The 21,068-nt window shown below is 42.1% G+C and overlaps 3 protein-coding genes across 5 annotated transcripts in view; 2 read left to right on the forward strand and 1 right to left on the reverse strand.

The window, feature by feature from the left end:
* bag6 (BCL2 associated athanogene 6) overlaps positions 1-21,068 on the reverse strand; it is a 24,913-nt gene continuing 3,845 nt past the window's right edge. For 2 of the 3 annotated variants that reach the window (XM_026183799.1, XM_026183800.1), the window contains exons 2-25: positions 15,822-15,909; positions 15,611-15,728; positions 14,430-14,644; positions 14,100-14,171; positions 12,863-12,985; positions 12,569-12,774; positions 12,314-12,446; positions 11,117-11,317; positions 10,812-11,034; positions 10,508-10,558; positions 7,867-8,213; positions 7,719-7,791; positions 6,747-7,093; positions 6,059-6,326; positions 5,780-5,949; positions 5,531-5,584; positions 4,611-4,719; positions 4,348-4,472; positions 3,597-3,731; positions 2,538-2,594; positions 2,213-2,437; positions 1,868-1,975; positions 1,629-1,775; positions 1-535 (exon numbers count right to left, since the gene is read on the reverse strand). In XM_026183799.1, coding sequence (XP_026039584.1) covers positions 440-535; positions 1,629-1,775; positions 1,868-1,975; positions 2,213-2,437; positions 2,538-2,594; positions 3,597-3,731; positions 4,348-4,472; positions 4,611-4,719; positions 5,531-5,584; positions 5,780-5,949; positions 6,059-6,326; positions 6,747-7,093; positions 7,719-7,791; positions 7,867-8,213; positions 10,508-10,558; positions 10,812-11,034; positions 11,117-11,317; positions 12,314-12,446; positions 12,569-12,774; positions 12,863-12,985; positions 14,100-14,171; positions 14,430-14,644; positions 15,611-15,728; positions 15,822-15,902 — 3,684 coding nt within the window. In that variant the 5' untranslated portion in view covers positions 15,903-15,909 and the 3' untranslated portion in view covers positions 1-439. Of the gene's footprint in view, positions 536-1,628; positions 1,776-1,867; positions 1,976-2,212; positions 2,438-2,537; positions 2,595-3,596; positions 3,732-4,347; positions 4,473-4,610; positions 4,720-5,530; positions 5,585-5,779; positions 5,950-6,058; positions 6,327-6,746; positions 7,094-7,718; positions 7,792-7,866; positions 8,214-10,507; positions 10,559-10,811; positions 11,035-11,116; positions 11,318-12,313; positions 12,447-12,568; positions 12,775-12,862; positions 12,986-14,099; positions 14,172-14,429; positions 14,645-15,610; positions 15,729-15,821; positions 15,910-18,809; positions 18,870-21,068 lie in introns of those variants that run through there. The other variant, XM_026183798.1, reaches the window with a different exon arrangement.
* The window catches only part of apom (apolipoprotein M), a 17,708-nt gene continuing 14,576 nt past the window's right edge, over positions 17,937-21,068 (forward strand). The window contains exon 1 of the mRNA XM_026183805.1: positions 17,937-18,061. The gene's annotated coding sequence lies outside the window, so the exon portion shown is untranslated. The remainder of the gene's footprint in view (positions 18,062-21,068) is intronic.
* glrx3 (glutaredoxin 3) lies at positions 18,976-20,494 on the forward strand. The gene has a single exon (XM_026183801.1). It carries the CDS (start codon positions 18,992-18,994, stop codon positions 19,964-19,966), a length of 975 nt encoding a protein of 324 aa, XP_026039586.1. The 5' UTR covers positions 18,976-18,991; the 3' UTR covers positions 19,967-20,494.

The raw sequence follows: 21,068 nt of genomic DNA on the forward strand, positions 1-21,068 counted from the left end.
TACTGTAATTATCAAGATTTTTATTAAGCATACTGTACATTCATGTACCAAACAGCATCACATGAAAGTCTTCTCCTGTGCTCAAGAGTACTGACAGGAAGGCCAGAGTCCGCTAAATAATGAGGATTCAGGCTCCGCATGAACAAAGCGACACGAGGGGGAAAAAGAAAGCAAACAAGACTAGAGTGACTAGATTTAGTCTAACTTAAATCTGGTGAAACACCTTTTTCAGTGAAGAACATTCTGTCAGCAAAGGTTGGACTAAAACAGAGCAATAAATAGGCACTAGGGAAGTAGCCACATCAGCGCTAGGCCATTAGTCAGAGAGCTGTTGAAAAAGTGGACAGGCTGTTCGGGGAGTGAAGCTGTGCTGACTAGTAGTCAAATCAAAGTCCCAAAGGAAAGCAGGTGGAGGAGGAATCGGCTTCAGTGTTTGTGATTATGAGTCTGGTGAGAAAGCTCTGTGTGCGTTGGGGAACTGCTGAGAGCTGAAATCCGGGTCTTCCCTCACTCGTTTCTTGATGTCTGTTTTAACCTGAAAAACAATTGACTTCCATCATCAGTCAAGAAGGTGAACGGGCAGTCGTGTGACTGTGAGCAGCTTCCCTAAAGGCTACAGTCATAGTGGAGTTTAAGGTGATGTTTTGTCACTCATCCAAGTGACTTCTTCAGCTACAGTCTGACTTGGATGAGTGATGAAAGGTCAGACTTTTACTTTGAATGCAAACAGTCTCTGTTTACAGTTCGTGTCACAGTGTCACTCCTATTTAACTAGCAGTTACTGAGTGTTTGGAGACGAATTGGCATCTTTCAAGCAAACTACAGGTGACTGCAGACTGTATAACTCTTTGCAACCAGTTTCATCTAATGAGTGCCAGCAACCATTCACCAACTAATTGAAGAATACACATCTTTCCCTAGTGCTGTGTGGTTCCCAGCACATCTCTAGGCCTGTCTGGCAGTAGCGGCTTTAACCACTCTAGTAGTTTTCTACTAAAGGAAGTAGCTCTCCAATTTACTGGTGTGTGCTAACTGCAGGAACTGACCCTGCAGGACAATTGTCTTTATTGCCGGTTACCAGGAAAGGAAAAAAAAGCAGCTACTCTGGTGCCGGGAGGTCTGAAAAATATTTTCAGGGGTCTGATTGCTAAAAGTGGCATGCACAATTTTCCTCTTCACCAGAAGGCCTGTGATCAGTTACGTTTTTAAATTGCATAACAGCAACATAGAGGGTGCTCTCTGAGACAGTGTTTTGTGAGCTTGTAAAACGTTAGAAAGCCAATTAACTGGGTCACAACATGACATTGTAACTGTGTGATCAGATGCAGCCACTGTGTCAAACAAATTCAAGTCATCACTGCTGCATTTCTCCATAGTTTAGGATTGAGATGGACATTTTTAATCTTAGTGTCATTATGTTACAGGATTATTTAAACTGTGAGTTTCCTTTGTATCATCCTGGTGTGCTTTCACTCATCCTTCCTGTCCTTGCTCTTAAAAGCCCTCCTCATGATTTCCCAGCAGTTTTCCAGTTTGCCAGATCTATGAAAGCTGCGCTAAGTATGAACATGAACAATGTTCGATGTGCCTCTGCTTGATTTTTGCCAGTTTATGTAAGATGTGGTTACCTGTTCTGAATAAGCTTCCTTCACCTCCTGGGTCTCCAGGTCTTCCTGCAGCCGTTCAGCAGAGGTGATGGGCTTCACTCCGGCCGTCCTGGCTGCTTGACTCACTGCATCAGAGAGGGAGAGGAGGGCCGCACTGCCCTGTCCTGTCTGAAATCACACACACAAACATGCAGCATAAAGAAAAGGGAGAGAGGCCAAATTCTTACGTGATGACAAAAAGTTGCACCTGATTTTATTACCTTTCTGCGTTTTGCTGGCATGCCATGCAAATATGCATCAGACAATGGAGGCTGAGCCTTCATCTTCCTCTGAGTCATTATATCACACCTGATGATGGGAACCCATTCCTAAAACAAAGACAACGGAGAATATAAGGATTAAGCAGAAGTAGCTGAAAGGACAGAGTCATAGTTTAGGTCAGCTGTGTTACTGTGTTGCACTACAGCTAAGCAAAAAACTAGTGCCAGTACAGCAACAGCACACGGTAAATGTAAAGCAGGCACACAAAGAGTTAAACACTTTTTCCAAATGGAGGAAAAAGATGACAGTTAAAGCAGTAAAAAGCGGTGGGAGGGAGCTCTTACAGGAGGAACAGCAGCAGCCCAGCCATCCGACTCTCCAGCAGACTCCTCCCTCCCTCCCTCCGCTCCCGCCGCTGCCATGTCGCCACCTAATGGCACGGCTCCTCCTGAGGCTCCCAGGTCCCCAGGCAACACCCTCGTGTCCCGTGATGACACCCTCGTCTCCTGCGACACCGACATGGCCTCCTCTGCTGTGGTGGCTGCAGCTGGTGACAGGTTGTCCCCGATCTTTGGAGGTGGAGAACAAAACCATGAGGAAACTAAAAGGAAAACACAGGACCAGAACTGGCAAACTAAGGTCCTCTGAACTCTCGCACACCATTCTTACCGTTGCACTTTGTGCCTGTTCAGGCTCTTGGCCACCAGCTGCAGAAGACTGATCTCTCTGTGAAAGAATATCATTAATATTTATTAGCCATTTCAGACGTGCAGTTCAGAGAAATGTGATATGGAGCAGCCATCAGATAAGAGGGACTGCTCTCTCTGCATGTTGCACATGTGCTCTGCACTGCAGGAAACACACAAGGACAGTAAAACCAGATTCTGAGTCTTATTGCAGATGAATTATTGGCAAAGGCTTGAAAAGAGTTTTTGACTGACCTGCTTTGTCAGTATCTGCTTCATGTCACTTGGAAAGATTTTATTAATATCAGAAGAGTTTCTTAAAAATATTTTAAGTTATTTTAACTATTTAGCTGCACAGTTTTGTTTCATGTTGTACTTAGATGGTTATGTTTTTGATGTTCAAGGCCATTAATTATCTTAGTAAGCCTGCACTGTTTCTCATGGCCAGCAGGGGGAGAGCTTCCAGTGAAGTCTATGACCTCTGATGACTTCATGGTTCCATTCTCAACTTTTACTGAATACAACATGATGATCACTTTGTCCAAAGTCCAAATTAAAGTTAAAGACGAGGATAAAGCTGCTGTATTCCAGGATTGGGTGATGAGCTGCTACTGTGCAGGTGTGTGGTTTATGTATCAGATACACTCCTCGCTTGTCACACACACAGCAGCAAATGCTCTGCTTGAGGCTTCTACACAATGACCACAGTGTCTGTGTCCATCTTTCATATCGTGTTTGGTAATAGCTCAGTCAGGCTGTCTTCTTACATGAAATTTGTACAGATCTGCACACATATGTCGCAACGTGCAAAGATTTATCTGTAACTGCAGGATTTTGTTTGCTGTGAGTCACAAAAAATGATTTACAGTTACACAACTCTAAACACACACTACAAAAACAGCCTGAAGCTTGAGCGGCTGCATCATGCAGGTGAGGCATGGGGATTTGCTTTCCTTGAATTTCCATCACGTCCAATTTTATTCTGAGAATTAGAAATTTAACATGCATGTGTGTGTGTGTGTGTTTGTGTCTGCTGCGTTACCTGTGTGTGGACTATGTAGCTCTGGATCTGCTCCTGTGTGATAGGGATGTGCTCCAGAATCACCTGCAGTCTCATCGTCATCATGCTGGTCATCCAGTTAACCAGACTGGGGCTGATGTCACTTGACATCCTCCGCTGGAACAAAACAAAGTTTTTTATCTCACACACACATTTTCTCCTGTATTTTGTGACTTTTTAGGTTACATCCTCTCTTTAAATTGTTAAAGTACACCACTTTTCTTAGTTTATATCTCTGACTATTTCTATTAACATCAAATGACAGAGCAGCTGAATTCTTCATTCTTTACTTCTAAGTTTATAACAGTGCACATGACACTTTCTCTGCATAAATTACTTTAAATAAAAAATTTGAGTAAATAAGTGCAGTACGGTACTTCTGAAGTGTGTTTAAATTCTGACTTTCATATCTACTGTTAAACAGTGGATCTCCATATTAAACTTGAACTGTTTCAAATAATGTGTAAACTGTATGTTTTACCTGTAATAGCTCAGAATTTACACTAGTTGATGCTAATTGATGATGCAGTGATAGAAAAATATAGATAAGAGTACAATGGAACTGTCTCCTGTCAGAAGCACTCAGTAGCGCCTCTGTGTGACTTCTCCTGTAAATGTGTGTAAATAAAATTGAATTTGTACAAAACACCAAATTTGACCTTCTTTGACCAAAATGTACTACTTTCATTTGTGATAAGTATTTTTTCTTGCTGAGTGGAAATTGTGTACATACAATTCGGTGGTTGATAACAGCAGTTAGAGCCCTCTGGTCTCCTCTCAGGCAGTGAAGGTTGAGAGCAAGACACTCGAACAACGCCTGGTTACACATCTGTAACAGCTGGGGCCCAAATGTTTCATCTGGAAAACACAATTTAAATTGAATAATAAAAAAAAGTGAATGTATTGCAGTTACAAGTATAACATTTCCCACAAATAAACTCTTTAAGCTGCTGTTCGACACAAAATGAGGAAACAATGAGCTAAAGTTGAGTTTACCATTGCAGCGCAGAATGTGTGTGGCGATGCGAGTCAGCTGCTGTCTGAAGAAAGTCATGTTGGTCTGGGTGATATCAACGCCCTCCAACACGCTGACTGAAGACTCTCTCTGTTGGGTTTCAAAGGAGAAGATCTCTTCAGAAGTATTTCAATCAAAAGCAGATGGCACTTTAACATAACTGGCTATTACTCTAATGCTGTGCAACGGACTCAAGGTCTGCTGCTGCTTACCCTGTTTGCAAGCAACTAACGTTTTACCTACAGTGTTATCACATCCCATCTTCCTATCATTGAGTGTGGCAAAATTCGTTTGAACACTCCAGACTACATGCCATGCCAGCCATGACTGACTAGACAGAACATAAACATGCAAATGGTATAAATCGTAATCTTTATCCGCGATAGCAGCTAGGCTAGCTATGATAGCAAGTTGTTTCATCTAGGTGCTTCAGTACTGATGAGTCTGAATACCAGTTCAATACTTGTTGCTACTATCAGCAATTCCAAACACTGTCTACCTTCATCTACTGCAAATTAAAGTAGTTTTATATACTTCACATCTGCTTTGCCTATCAGACAAAATAGCCCATTAATATTAGTCAAAGTCGAGCACAGCCTGAGCTCTGATGGATGTTACGCATGCGATGTTTTCCCTCGACAGTTTAAAAAAATAAATAAATAAAACAGGTGAAATGATTTTGGTGTCCGGTTCCAAATTTGTGTAAGGTCAAATTCATATTCTTATCGTTTTTTAAGGATTTCAAACTGACAGCATACATGACAATTTTTAAAACTTTTCTTTAATACAAATATCTGCAGGCTGCATGAGATGCAGATATGTGCAAAGTCAATCTATGGAATTAAATTATGTGCTTGATCAAATCCTGTTGTCATGAGAAGAGAGTAAGTGCAGGACTTACAAAGCTTTCAGTGATATATTCCTCCAGTTCATTGACAAGACTGTCAGCAGCAGCCTGTGAAAGAAAAAGAAGACAACACGCAGAAGGAAAGAAAACATCAATTATTGATCACGTTCACAAAAACATAAAACAACCAACAAAAATGAGGGATATGTTATGAAGTAAAATAGCTGCGTCTACTTGTGAAGTACCTCTAAAATTGCCAACAACATTCTAAGAATAATACAGATTGTGGTGAGTGGTACTGACAGCAATGTTCTGATCGGTGGGCTCTCTGCCGTTGAGGTAGTTCTGGTTGAAGAACTGGGCCAGTTGTGGCTGGATGCGGCTGAGAGGCTGGTGCTGACCATGAAGCAACATCACCAGGTCGGACATGGTGAAAGTCTGACACACCAACATCAGCAGCTCCCCAAAGAACCCTGGACCCACGATACAAAAAAAAAAATAAATGTACACAATCAAGAGGGAGACAACATATATAAATGAGACTGTATCTGATATTATAAGTAAATACAGGTTATTACTTACCCGTTGGTTCCTCGGGACTGATGAAAATGTTGGTTGACTGCGACAGCCTCTGCATGAACTGGGCGATGCTCTCCGTGTCGTTCTGACCTTGGCCCAGAGAACCCATCATGGTACTGAGGACACCGCGAACGATGCCCGTGAACAGCTCCGGGTCGAGGGCTTCAGCTGCTGCTGCTGCGCCAGGATTAGGTGTTGGGTTGGGCCTTGCCCCGGGTGCTGGAGTGGTACCAGGGGGAGGAGGGGGTGGTGAAAAGATGGGCTGGGAGGCCTAGAAATAAAGCGGAAACAATATGTTGGGGTTTAGTGACAGTTTAAATGCAGCTGATTCTTGTGAAAATGGAAAGAACTGCACATGACTCACTTGCTACCAGCCCTTCCCTTGGAAGATATTGTGATGAATAAGAACTCATTTAAAATTATGTGTGTTCCCCAAAACCTTTTTCCTCCTTATGTTTGACGGGAATCTCTTGACAGCCAATAGAGATCGAGGTGATAGAGTTGTGCTCTCTGAGTGCTCTTTTGCTTGAATATATTCAGTTTCCAATCATCTAAATTTGGACATATTTCAACAAGGCAATCCCTCCATCTTTGTATTCATTTCTTGCACAACAGAGTGCAGATCAAATCCAAAGGTAATTTGCATGTGGAGTGCATTGTGTGCACACTTGTCAAAGACAGGAACACTTACCTGCTGCATGAATTCAGCCATTCCCTGGATGAAGGCTGGGACTCCAGACGTGGTGACAGTTATTGAAGGGTTCCCCGCCGCACCGCTTCCAGTGCCGCCAGCTACCCCCAGGAGAGAACCTAGAAGCTGGCCAAGGTCTGAAGGCATCTGCTGAGGCTGGGGCTCACTGTTGTTGGTCTCGTTTTGGTTCGGGGTGGCAGCAGTAGTGTTTGTAGCAGGAGGTGGTGTTGGACCCGAGGTGGAGAAGGAAAAGGAAGAGGAAGATGAAGAGGTGTGAGAAGAGGAGGAAAAGGAAGAAGAGGTGGGTGTGGATGTAGAGGAAGAAGAGGATGTGACCGTTTGACCAGCTGCAAAAAACAAACAAACAAAAAAATCAAAACAAACAACTAAAATACTGTTGAAGACTATGTTAACAGAAACATATGCCTGCATATTTTTACTAATGAACTTTACTAAAGTAGCTTTGCATGATTTACGGTTCAAAATAATGCTTATTTATCTTATCTAAGAGAAAGAACCCTTCAATCCATCCTGTGTGGAAAAAGCTGTTTTAACTCCTCCCCTTGAATGTCATCTTCTCTTTAAGCCAACTTTGGTTTGATTGGCTGCCCCTCATAAAAAGAAGATTTAAATAAAGGTCATTATAGTTAATTATTTTTTCCAAACAGTTTAAAAAAATATCTGAAGTAATATTGTGCACTTTTAACAGTAAAACAATAGAGAATCTGTCTTTAATTGTAGTCTGCCAATTTCAACAATGCAGTAATGATGTTGTCTGTTTATTAAGAACACAGCATCTACATGACTGAGACTCTGAAGCCTTTTAAAAGTGTTGCATGCACTGAAATATCTGCTCAAAATGTCTTTGATCCTGACCCTGACAAAAACACCCCAGATAGCATCGTACAGATCCAGGAGTACAAAGGAAAAGAAACGTTTAATATGTCTCCTTTACTGAGTAGATCATCTCACCCATTTGTCCAGGGAGCAACAGCTGTCCAACCAGTCCACTAATCATCTGGTTGAGAGCAGCGGGGTTGAAAGCCTGTGAGGAACATATTATTATTCATTGATAATGCTTAAATATCTCATGGAAATCATCACACTGCATTATCCCCACCTGTCCCGGCTGCTGGCCTGGCATGGCAGTCCTCATATTTATGGTGGTTCCCCGGGTACCAAAGGCAGGAGGGGGCATGTTGGGTGCAAACGGGGGTCGGGTGAAGACAACCCGTGCCTGGGGTTGGGGGCCAGTACTGGGTGGTGGCGGGGGAGCGGTAGGAGTGGTGCTGGGTGTATTAGGGCATGTGGTCGTGGCAGAGGAGCTGGCTGTGGAGCTGGGAGGGGTAGGCTGCGGTGGGGTTGGTTGGCCGGTGGCAGCTGCGGTGGCGGCGCTGGTTGCTACGGCAGCAGCATATTGGCTGATTTGTTGCATGAGATTCCTCATAAAATCAGGAGGGAGGGCACCTAAGAGTGAAACAAACGCCAGGGAATTAGCATCACATGATTTAATTTAGTGTATTTAGAGGATTTTCAGCAGTTAGCAAACGAAGGCTTTCGTTCTCAAAACAATATTCAGTATCCCACTTGAACTGCGGCATGACGGAAAAAAATTAAGCGGACAGAAAGCTTTTCTACATCATGTGGGCAACCCCAGCTCTTGGTACTTTTTCACTTTAGGTTTTAAAAGTACTTTGGCCCAAACAGCTCTGTAGCGAACATAAACCTAAACAGTTTAAAGTCTCTGCTGTCTCAGCCAGCTAGTTAACTTAACACTCAAGGTAGGAGACCAGCGAGTCTATATCTTTCCAGCGACAGTTTTCTGGCACAAAAATTTACGGATTAATTTCATGATCACAGATTTTGTTTATTTTCCTAAACCAATGAGAAGTGATGTTCAGCCATGTAAAAAACTAAAACACGGGGCACATAAGATTTAAATATATCCAACAAAATTCATGAGCTATGACTTTGCTTTTAGAGCAGGATAAGTTTAGTTAGATGAAATATAATAAAATTTTATTACCGTATTTTCACGACCATAAGGCGCACTTAAAAGTCTTAGATTTTCTTTAAAAAGTGCGGCGCGCCCTATAGCGCGGTGCGCCGTATGTGTTGTAAGGAGGACGTAGTAGAGAACACCATGAGAACGTTAAAGGGTGAAGTGTGGGCGTTGATCGTATATACCGGGACAATCGCACATACCTGTATAAAAGAACAGGACATCGTTGTTTTAACAACCCTGAAAATGGCAAAGAGACACGCTTACGAAGCACAGTTTAAACTGAAGGCCATCAGCTATGCGGAGGAACATGGAAATCGAGCAGCGGCGAGAGAATTTAAGATTAACGAATCGATGGTTCGCAAATGGAGGAAGCTGGAAAACAAGCTCCGGCAGGTCAAGAAAACGCAGCTGAGTTTCCGCGGACATAAGGCGAGGTGGCCCGATTTATAGCAAAGACTCGAGCGGTGGATCATCGAGCAAAGCGCGAGCGGGAGAAGCGTTTCGACGGTCACCATTCGGCTAAAAGCGGTTTCACTAGCTGAAGAGATGAACATTGAACATTTCCAAGGAGGTCCGTCTTGGTGCTTTCGTTTTATGAAACGGTGCCATTTTTCCATCCGGACCAGGACTACGGTAGCGCAGCAACTTCCAGCGGATTATAAGGAAAAGCTGGCCATCCTCCGCTCCTACTGCAGCAAACACATCGGCGACAAAAACATCCAACCCAGCCACATCACAAACATGGACGAGGTCCCGCTCACTTTTGACATCCCGGTGAGTCACACTGTGGAGAAGCAGGGGACCAGCACGGTAGCGATACGCACAACGGGGTATGAAAAGTCTTCTTTTACTGTTGTGCTTGGCTGCCATGCTAATGGACAGAAACTGCCGCCTATGGTGATTTTTAAGCGAAAGACTTTGTCTAAAGAGAAGTTTCCAGCAGAAATCATCATTAAGGCAAATGAAAAGGGCTGGATGGATGAGGAAATGATGAAAGACTGGCTGAGGGAGGTGTATGTAAGGAGACCAGGTGGTTTTTTTCCACGCAGTTTCACTAAGAGTGGAAGGCAGCGCCGGGCGAGTTACGCCACAATTTGCCAATGGATTGTAGATGCTTGGGCTAACATGTCTGCTGGCACTGTTGTTCGAGCTTTCGCAAAAGCCGGCATCGTTTCCGAGGAGCCGCACGGCACGGAAAGTGACTCTGACAGTGAAGACAGTGAACCTGGCATGTTTGATGGAGATTTAGCGCAGCTGTTCAATTCAGACACAGAAGATGAGGACTTCGATGGGTTTGATTGATGATAAAAATGTGAGTACCAAACTTTGTTTTGCTCCTGCTTTATTTTTAAATACGCACACTTGTATGCTTGTGTGTTGTTGATGATGACGATTACCGGCAATAGAAATGTGAGTAAGGTACCGAACTCAGGTTTGCTCCCGCTTTATTTTTAAATACGCATACGGTACTTGTATGCGCCCTATGATCCAGTGCGCCTTATGTGTGTGTTAAATATAGTAAGGGCACACATAACTGAGACTGCGCCTTTTAGCACAGTGCGCCTTATGGTCGTGAAAATACGGTAACACTAATAGGTGTTTTTTGTGGAATGGTTGAAGAATTTACATGAATGAAACATGCCAGTAAACTATATATGTCCAGCCCTTGGTGTGACTTGAGTGAAACCGAGTTTGACACCTGTTTTACATGAAGACACTGGAATGCCGTACGCAGTATTTTTTAAACATGCTATACCTGGCTGTCCAGTCATTTGCTGTCCAGCTGTTGCCGTGTTTGCACCTGGGCCTGCACACAAACAAGAACACTCTCAGTTAAAGCTGGTCAGACTCTTCATGAATGTAACATTTGCATTATCAGAGCCATTGTGTAACAGACACTGGAAAGACCATCTTGCTTGTAAATCCCGAGTTAAAAGTCCCATTCTGCAGGTCTCTGCTTGAGCCAGCAGTGCAGATGTGGAACTTTAACTCCAGTGCAGTGACAGACACACACAGCTTGAATGGCGCATTCAATCAGTGGCGGGTAGGGGACAACACACCGTCCGTGTTCATCTGCATCATGACCACCGGGACTGCCTGGTGGCTGATCCTGATGACCCGGTGGCCAGCCTGTCCCTGTCCAGCCTGCTGATTGGACGGGGAAGTCTGTGTGGGGGAGGTCTGTCCCTGACCTGCCTGTTCCGCCTGGCTGGTCGGCTGAGTGGGCGTGGCTTGTCCCTCAGTGCTGTTAGCCGCAACAGTCACTGTGGCACCCAGGTTCATCTGTTGGTGAAGACGTAAGCAGTCAGTCTGGTTTCCTAAGAGATTTTCACTTTAGTGACTAAAGTTGCTTCCATTCACTTACTTGCACTGGGATGTGGTGGTGCATAGCTCCAGGAAGGGAGACCGGGTTGGTGTAATGAGAAAATGGCCGGACTACATGCAGGTGACGGGGGACGGGACTCATTAGGTTCAATCGCAGGTCGCTGAGAGCTACTAGTGTGTTACCAAGGAGACGCAGACACTCCCACGTCAGGGCGAGTGTTCGCTGGTCCTCCTCTCTCTCCTGTAGCAGGAAAGAAACCAATCTTGTTGAAATCTTACCTCATCTCAAATATAAGGACACTGTATAGAGATCACATTTACTTTATTTTTAATTACCTGCTTCTACTTATTTTATTGTTTGGGTTTTGAAATCTTTACATTCTACCTACCAGAGCATTACTTTACTAACCAATTAGAGCTTATTGAATACTTTACATGTTATTCTGTCATGTCTCATCTTCTTAGTGTACTTTATCCAACATTTCTTTATTAATTTTATTTTAGTCTTATTCGTATTATTTCTATGATGATGTGTCAATATAATTATTTTATTTTCTCCAGAGTTTCTAATCATTTTCTTTTTTTAATTTGTTGTTTGTCTAATTGCAATTTATTAGCATAACTCTGACGCACTTGTCAGAGAAAGAGAGGGACGATTTTGGAGCTTTAAAGGACATCACATTTGAGTATGAAGTCAGCAGAGTGAGTTATGGGTTTTTGACTGTTTAAAGTAACTTGCAGGTTTCACTTACTTTAGTCAATGTTACTACTAATCATCTATCATATATATGAAGTCTTAGTATCAGCAGTGTTTCCCATACATACACTGTACTTAAATGGGATACCCGGATATATTGACAAACACCCAAAAACATTTTACAATTTACATTTTTCATCATAGGGATGCACTGATTTGATATTTGGATCAGCTATCAGTCTGATCCTGACTCAAAAAGCTAGATCAAATATTGGTGATGCAGTATTTTCAATTCTGTTTTCACTTTGTTGTTTTTGTTACAGTTTTTCATTTAATTGTAAACCGGTTAACATCAGTGATAGCTGCAATGATCCATTTCCCCAGTGTCTAACATTAAGGACACCCGCTTGGTCAACCAATGCATCCCTGGTTATTCGTCTAAACAAGGATTTATAAGTATCAAAGCATCTGTTATACAAAGCACTGATTAACAATGTATAGTAAAGATTTCCAGTAAATTGTTTTTTGTTTGAATCCTACTGTATTGTTGTTATATTCTGCCGTGGTGGCTGTCTCGAGGATGGTGTGAGCTCTCTGGATGAATGGTTGCAGTCTCTCCTCAACCCTCCGCAGCTCAGACAGCATCTCTGCCAGTTCAGCCGGGCTGGGATGACTGAAAGAGGAAAGAAAGGCAGACTAATTAGAATTACACATCATGACAGAGACATACAGAGAAATAAATGCACAGTTTGACCTTTGTAGAAATCTGAGTTAGCAAGCTAGATTTTGTCTCACTTGGGTCCAGGTTGCGGTGTTGGTCCCTCAGATTGAGCTGAAGAGGAGGGTGGAGGTGGGGGAGTTGTTGGAGGTGGGGAGGTGTCCATGGGCTGAGCAGAGGGAGAAGGAGTAGAGGTGGTGGAGGAAGATGATGGAGGAGGGGGAGCAGCGGCAGCAGCAGCATCGGTTGTCTCTGTTTGAGAGGACGAGTCAGTTGGTCGACCCTGAAAACCGACACAAGAAAGCAACAGAACTGTTACTGAGAAAGGCAGAGTTTCTCTACTGAGGTATTTGGGGGGGATAAGTGCTCACCTCCATTCGTTGGATGACATCATTGATGTCCCTCAGCAGGTTCTCAGCTAAGACCAGCCTCAGCCTTGGCTCACTCTGCACTGGCTGGTCCATATCAATGTGCACATTCACAGACCCATTGCTCTGTAACAAAGAAGGAAAGGTGACAATAAACAAAACAATTCAGTGTCGTGTGTAGCTGTGTACTATTATGGCATCATTAGGATGAAGTTAAAACAATGTTACAGTTACAATGCTTTAGACTAAAAGCCTTATTTAACCATATGTGGTTTTACTTTATACGCTTTAAGCACTACATCTACAAACCCAATTCCAGCAAGTTGAGACACTGTGTGAAATGTAAACAAAAACAGAATGCAATACATTTCTTAAGCCCATACTTTATCCATAACAGAACATAGAAAACACATCAAATATTCAAACTGAGACACAATTTCATGGAAAATATTCACTAATTTAGCAGCAGCAATGTGTTGTTAAAATAATGAAAAAAAAAAAAGTTGAGTGGGGACAAAAAAGGCTGGAAAAGTAAATGGTACTAAAAAGAGACAGCTGGAGGAACATTTTGCAACTAATTAGTTTAACTGATTAGAGAACAGCATCACAGGGCTGCATCAGTGCCTGTGGCATCATGATGCTGAAAAGTATATACAGGTGTTAGACACATTTGCCTCCAGCCAGATGACATTTTGTTCAGGGAAAGCCTGTTTCAGCAAGATGATTCTAAACTGCATGCTGCATGTATTACAACAACAAGGTTTAATAGCAGGAAGTTCCAGGTGCTGAACTGGTCTGTCTGCAGTTCAGGCCTTTCAGCAAATAAAACCATTAGAAAACCATTAAAAAAATATGACATGAGCCGGCATGGTTGCAGCAGCTAGTCTCCTCATTCCCAGATGTTTATGGACTCTTGTTAAAAGAAGAGGGAATCCTCCACAGCAGTAACATAGTCCTAGATTTCAAGGCCATGTTTTCTAAGCTTTCTCTGAGAGATGTTGTTGCTAAATTTAAAACGAGTAAACATTTTCTCAGTTTAACATTCTGATATGTAATGAAATTGCAAATTATTTAATTCTGCTTTTATTTACATTTTTACATAGTTACCAAAAATTTTTGGATTAGGACTGTACTTTTATATTTCTGACTAATTGTCAATCAACTATTAATTGAACATCCATGATTTGGGGGTGCAGGAGGAAGGCGGTGTACCACACAGGGAGAACATGCAAACTCTCACCCCAGTGCTGGTTGTGACTCTGGCATTCCTGGCATTCTCTCCCATGCTGGACACCATTTGCTGGACTGACATCTATATGAAGAGATTCAGGGATAGAATGACCAAAATGAAAACATTATTAAGAGAAACCAACAGAGGGAATATTGCATATAGACGTTAAATTCAAAGCAGAGGATCTCTCTGCTACATGTCATAATAATCAGTAGTAATCAGTAATGGAATAATAACATCAGTTCTCTGAGTTGCTTTTCATCACCCTTTGGTTATATCTGAACCTTTGCATGTGACATTGGACCATAAGTATAACTTGAGAAGATAAAGCAGACCAACCTGTATTTGCTGGGGATCCATGATGTTGACAGGGAGGTTGAATGTGCCAAGCATTACGTAGCTGTTAGCGTTGCGATCGTGTGGAGGCACTTGCGATGTTCCCTGGGAGGAAGAAGATGGCCCACTCTCAGCTGAAGAGCCTCCTGACCCTGAGCCGGGCTGTGAGGGTGGAGGGGGCGCTCGCTCCACCAGGTGGATCACTTTCCCACCCACATCTGGTAGAGAGAGTCATATACAGTTACACATCTCCAATCATACTTCAAGAAAAAAAAAAAAAAAAAAAATCGCATTTCTAACACGGAGACTTTACTTGAATGCACTACCCAGGTATTCTGCTAGCTGCTCGACTGTCTACTAGATAGATATGATGCTTGTCTGAGTCGGGGGGTAGCAGTCTAACCAGGAGCCCAGTCCTCGCCCTCTCCATGTCTTCTGGGGGGGAACATGTGGCATCAGGGCATTTTCAAGCCAAAAAAAAAAAAAAAAAAGAAAATCTCTCCAGTGCATTCTGGGTTTGTTTTGGAGGCCTTTTCCTGCTATGACAGGCCAAAAACATTTGACCTAAGAGGCGCTCAGGACGCAGCCTGGTCAGATGCCTGAACTGGCTCCTTTCAATGCAGAGGGGTAGCAGTGCTACTCTGATCCCCTCCTGAGTGATGAAGCTCTTCAACACATTTCTAAGAAATCCTTTAGAGCAAGCCCATTTCAGCCATTTGTTTCAGTTACTACTCACAGCTTGTGGCCATAAGTGGGGATAGGACTGTAGCTTAACAGCTAAACTGACAGCTTCACTTTGAGCTCTCTTCAGCATAAAAGACCAGTACTGACCAACATATAATTTATCATATACGACTGGATTCTGTGGAGAACATTGTAACTGATTATCAAAATGACACTCATTTTCTGCCAAATACATCTTGCAGTTAATTACACATAGCTGTTACATTCTTTTTCAGCAATGGCCCACATCATCAACACAAATCTTTTTAAAAAGCAGCAGCAACTCTTGAAACACCATAGTAAATTCAAATTTATCTGTAACCAAGTGTAACCAAAATGTTAAGAATTCATTCTCTGTGTAATACCAAATACCCAAAAAACAAATTTCCTACTTTCCAAGAGGAAGTACAAAGACCAACAAGTGACAATCTAGTTCTGCATTTCATTCTTTATTTGCTTACTATAGTCTGTCAGAGTCCTTTCGTCCTGCAGCACTCTGCCCTGGTAGATCAGCCTCTGTTTATCCACTGGTATACCCACTGATGGGGCAATGTGCTCCTTGAACTCTTTCACCGTCAGCTACAACAAAGATTGAACAGACATGAGTAACGCCACAGGAAAGATGAACTAAGACTGAGAATTTCCTCCTGAGTTTGCAATGCGTGTACTTACCTGAGCGCCAACAGTGTAGGTTCTGCTCTGGGAGTCTAATGTTTTCACCGTCACCTCTATGTCAGCAGTTTGTTCTTCCATTGTGTTCCTGTAACAGAAAGATGTATTTTCCAGTGTTTATAGCTCAGCTGAAACTGGATTCTTAAGGTAAATATGATGACTGTTATGTGAGAGTTTAAACACTTTGATGATTTGAAATCCTCTCATATTTCTTTCTTAACATAAACATCTACTTTTAAACATCTCTGTGAGATGTCAAATGGAACATTTGGGACTAATTAGGACAATTTACAGTATAAAACAAAGACTCTCACTTAAATTATCACAAACATATCTTTTGTCATTTGATTCTTGCTGACTCAAAGGGTCTGTAAAAACCTGATGTGCCAGCCAGTAATTACCAACTGGTACTGCTCCTACAGCTATGGCCAATTATAATGTTTATTCTCAATTAATGTGTTAATGTTTACTCACAGGGTCTATAAAATGTAAAAAGAATATATCAAAATAGCTACAAAATATTGTGGTTGTTGTAACTCATAGGTAAAAAATATATATATTCAGAAATGTAGAACATAAGGAAGCAAAACACTGTATCGACCTATAGCAAAACTAAAAACAAACAAAACCACCATAAAATGTTAACTACAATACTTTTCTTTTCAAAAATATGTGCATCCTCTTGTAATAATAACTAACAATATTTAACTATTTTATTTATTAACAGTAATTTTTCCTCTACTACTGTTTTCTCAGTTATTTTCCTCTTTATTGGTGGACCACTCATGATGTTGTGGCACTAATGTGGCAAAATACCGTTTCCTCACTTATCATTTTAAATGTTAAAGTTCATGATAGTAAATTTATTAAAAGACTGAACAAGCTGACAAAAATGGCCATAGCCATCTCTCTCTAACACAATTAGATTTGCAAACTTGCATCTGAACAAACTACAAGAACAGTGTCCTTTGGACAGACAAGACAATTGTGGAGATACTTGGCCATAATACACATGGCAGTGGATTAAACCAAACACAGCATATCAGCACAAACGTCTTATACCAACTGTCAAGCATGTGGTGGAGGGGTGATGTTTTGGGCTTGTTTTGCAGTCTAGGATGTGGGCACCTGCAGTCAGTGAGTGGATCATAAATTTCTCTGTATGTCAAAGTATTCTAGAGACAAATACGAGGGCATCTTTTCAATAACTAACTCTTGTCTACAACAGAACAGCTGAAAAAGAAAAGAATCAAGGTGTTTTAATGAGCAAACCAAAACAAAATCTAAAGTTCATACTGCAATCTGATGTAATTGACAGGAGAGCTTTGTATAAATGAATGCCTGTCTATCTCAATGAACTGAAGCACAAACCATATGTAAAGAAGAGTGAGACTGATAATATCATACAGATAAAGATTACTTCAAGCTGATGCTGGTAAAGGTGTTTCAATAAGCTACTGAATCATGTGTGTACTTAGTTTTTCAAAGTAGGGCAGTGCGATATGACCAAAATCTGATATCCCGATATAAGAATTCTATCGTTGATAACGATATAAATCACAAAAATGTAACATTTTCTGTAAATTCTGTGAATCTCAGAAAGACTAACGTTTGAGTCTAAGGTTTATTTATTTTTAGCTTTTTTACTTCTCATTCGTAAATAATCTGCTCTTTCACGTGATTCGGTTTATTTTGAAAAGTCTCAACAGGATCTTGAGCTTTATTGTGAAAGGTTTATGTGGAACATAAACAAGCGGACACGCATAAAAACAGGTGCTTGTCCGTCTATAGTGTGGTTATATTAAATATAAGAGAAAGAGAGAATTGTAAGAAATTAATATAGCCATACAGTGACCATCAAAACGATGAAAAAAATATTGCCGTAAACAGTTTATTTTGCGACACCACGAAACAAACGTTAGTGTAAAATGACACGATAGACGTTTTTATATCGTCATCCGATATATATCGTTATATCAAACAGCCCTATTTCAAAGGACACATTTACACATAACACACATGCTTTGTGATCAAGGTCATGGTAATAGTAGACAATGTAACACGTAGGAGAAGATATGTGAGAAACTGATAATGTCTTACAGAAAACCATTACTTCAATGTAATGATGCTAAGGGTGATTTTACAGGCTACTGGATTATTGGGACTCCATAGTTTTTCAGACACTACTTCTGCATTTTGAGTTAATTGTTGTTAAACTTTAACACAGTGTCATATGTCATGTAAGTATGTTATAATTTTCATGCGTATTAACAAACTAGTTATTATCACCGGATTTGCAAAGCCTTGAAAATAAGCAGAAGATGCATTATGCTTATACCATGGTTGTAAGGATAAGGTGTGTCTTGTTTTCCCCTCTCATTTCGTTTGAAATGTTTACCTAAATAATATTTTTTCGCCACCATCTTACTTGTCTTGACAACTACACAGAATATGAATTTATAAATTAAGTAGTGCCACCCGCAGGTGCAGAAAACTTCAGTTGCATGTTCCTTAAAACCAACAACAAAAACATGCAACGATTTTTTGTACAAACCACCGATGTAAAACCGAAGGAAACAGCTGAGTCCGATCAGCTAAACACTTGCTCCTGTTGTTTTGGACTTTGCGTGCTCGGTAACATCGTAATGTTGAGTAGTTAGCCGAGGAACCGAGGCTGCTTCATGCTGGGCCAGACACCGACCTGCATTGTCTTTATTTAAGCCTTTTATTAATTTAACTGTTAGAACTGTGGTATTTGACTCTACTTCTATTTAACAGAAATTACATGTAACAGTAGCTTACTTAGCCGCCAAAGGTTTGCTAGCATGAATTAGCTTTGCTTAACTTGGAAACCTGGCAGACGTCACGAACGAAGCTAACTTTGAGCTAACTAGCTAATGCTACTAAAACGGAACGTTAAAATTAGCATAGCAATCCGAGACAGTGTGAAATTTAGTTTTAATTAAGTCCGTGTCGTTAAACAGTTACCTTAAAAGTTACTATCCTCTCGACGTATCCAGTGTATGCAGCTGTTTTCTTATCATCAGCTAGCATGCAAACGACTTCCCTGTAGCTTCTCTGGTACTTGCCAGAAACTGCCAGGCTACGCGGATATGACGTCTAGGCGGCACCGGAACCACTGCGCGTGCAGAGGGTGAAAGGAAAGAAAAATGGCGAATCTCGTGGAGGCGACTACCCAACAGCAGTTTGAAGATTTCTTAGCCAAAGCTGGAAAATGCCTGACCGTGGTGCATTTCCAAGCGGCGTGGGCTCCTCAGTGTGGCCAAATGAACGAGGTGATGGCCGAACTAGCCAAAGAACATGCGCACACTACGTTCGTGAAGCTGGAGGCGGAAGCGGTCCCGGAGGTGTCGGAGAAGTATGAAATTTCCTCCGTCCCCACTTTCCTTTTTTTCAAGGGGGGAGAGAAAGTGGACAGTCTGGACGGGGCCCACGCTCCGGAACTGACTAAGAAAGTGCAGCGCCTCGCGGTGAGCGAGGGTCCCGGTGGAGCCGCTGAGGGCAGCGGCGCAGATCTGAACCAGCGGCTGAAGAAGCTGCTTAACGCCGCCCCCTGCATGCTCTTCATAAAGGGGTCACCCCAGGAGCCCCGCTGCGGATTCAGCCGACAGATAGTGGCGCTGCTGAAAGAGCACAAAATCCAGTTCAGCAGCTTCGACATCCTGTCCGATGAGGAGGTCCGACAGGGGCTGAAGACCTACTCCAACTGGCCCACCTACCCCCAGCTGTATGCGAACGGGGAGCTGGTGGGAGGACTGGACATAGTGAAGGAACTGGCTGAGTCCGGAGAGCTGGAGAACACCTGCCCGAAGGCTGTCACCTTAGAGCACCGACTGAAGACCATCATCAATCAGAGTCCAGTCATGCTGTTCATGAAGGGCAAGAAAGAGGCTGCCAGATGTGGCTTCAGCAGGCAGTTACTGGAGCTCTTGAACGGTACTGGGGTGGATTATGACACCTTTGATATCCTGCAGGATGAAGAAGTGCGGCAGGGGCTCAAGACTTACTCTAACTGGCCAACCTACCCTCAGCTCTACGTGAAAGGAGAGCTTATCGGTGGTTTGGACATTGTCAAGGAGCTGAAGGAGAGTGGAGAGCTGGTATCAGTCCTGAAAGGAGAGTAGTAGATGGATCTGCATTGGCCATCTGAGGGAGGGAACAAGAAGCTGCTGCACATATCCAGATTAGCTCCAGTAACCCTGCAGAAGGGTCAAAATTTTCTCTAGTAACTAATTGTATTGTAGCAGGGGGATAGATTCACTATAATTACAGACAGAAATGAAACTGCTGTCAACAGTAAGAATTTACATCTGTTTTCCTTTCTGGTAATGGTCATTACTGGAAAGTTGGGCTACTAGAAATTCACTTAAGTAAATACTTCTTGCTGTCTGATTCTTGGAAAACTAATGACGTTAGTTCACAATATCTGCATTTTTTGGGATTATAGCTTTCCTTCCAGTGTTGACAGCCTCACGCTTCAGTACGTTATATAAACTTTTATTTTCCTACCCAGGCCAGCTGCTCACTGTTCACACCGTCCTGTCTGCACATTCTCCTCCAAGCTGTTTTTAAGCTCTGTGCAAGGATCACTCTGTTAACAAGCTATGCGTGTTTGTCAGTAAGATTACGATTAAAAATTAAAACAATTTAAAGTGTTTTTTCTCTTATTGTTTAATCTGTAAGCATTCAATCTATTCACCCTGTAAGCATTAGGAAACTGAGGAGACAACTGTTGTAGATTATTTATTTACTCAGTAGAGGAGACGATACAATAAGAGACGAGCCGCCCTGTAACAATGAAGCAGCTACATTGAAGCGCAAGATTTGACAGCGAGGTAATAGAACTAACAAAGTCTGGCTAAATATGTGTGATTCTCCTGAGGGGTAGAAGAAAATTACCACTTACACAAATCCTTTGTTTACAACACAGTTTCAGGGATGGATCTAGGTTTCTACATGGTTTTTCATTGACGTGAAACAACACCATCATGCACGCTGGCTTTAAGCTGGCCTCTGACACTAATCCCTTATGGACCTTCTTTTATTCAGGAGGATTTCTTTTTGTTTGGGTAAAGGACATTTTCCCACTTCTTAGTACAGCTTAACTGTGCAACATTTCTTGTATAAGCCTCAGACTCACAAGCTTAGAGACCAAAATTCAGTTTCATTTTAATGGAAAGAGCCCAAATAATTAATCAAAAGTCCAGAAAAAACACACTATATAAT

This window comes from Astatotilapia calliptera, chromosome 11 (assembly GCF_900246225.1).
Source record: "Astatotilapia calliptera chromosome 11, fAstCal1.2, whole genome shotgun sequence".
NCBI lineage: Eukaryota > Metazoa > Chordata > Actinopteri > Cichliformes > Cichlidae > Astatotilapia > Astatotilapia calliptera.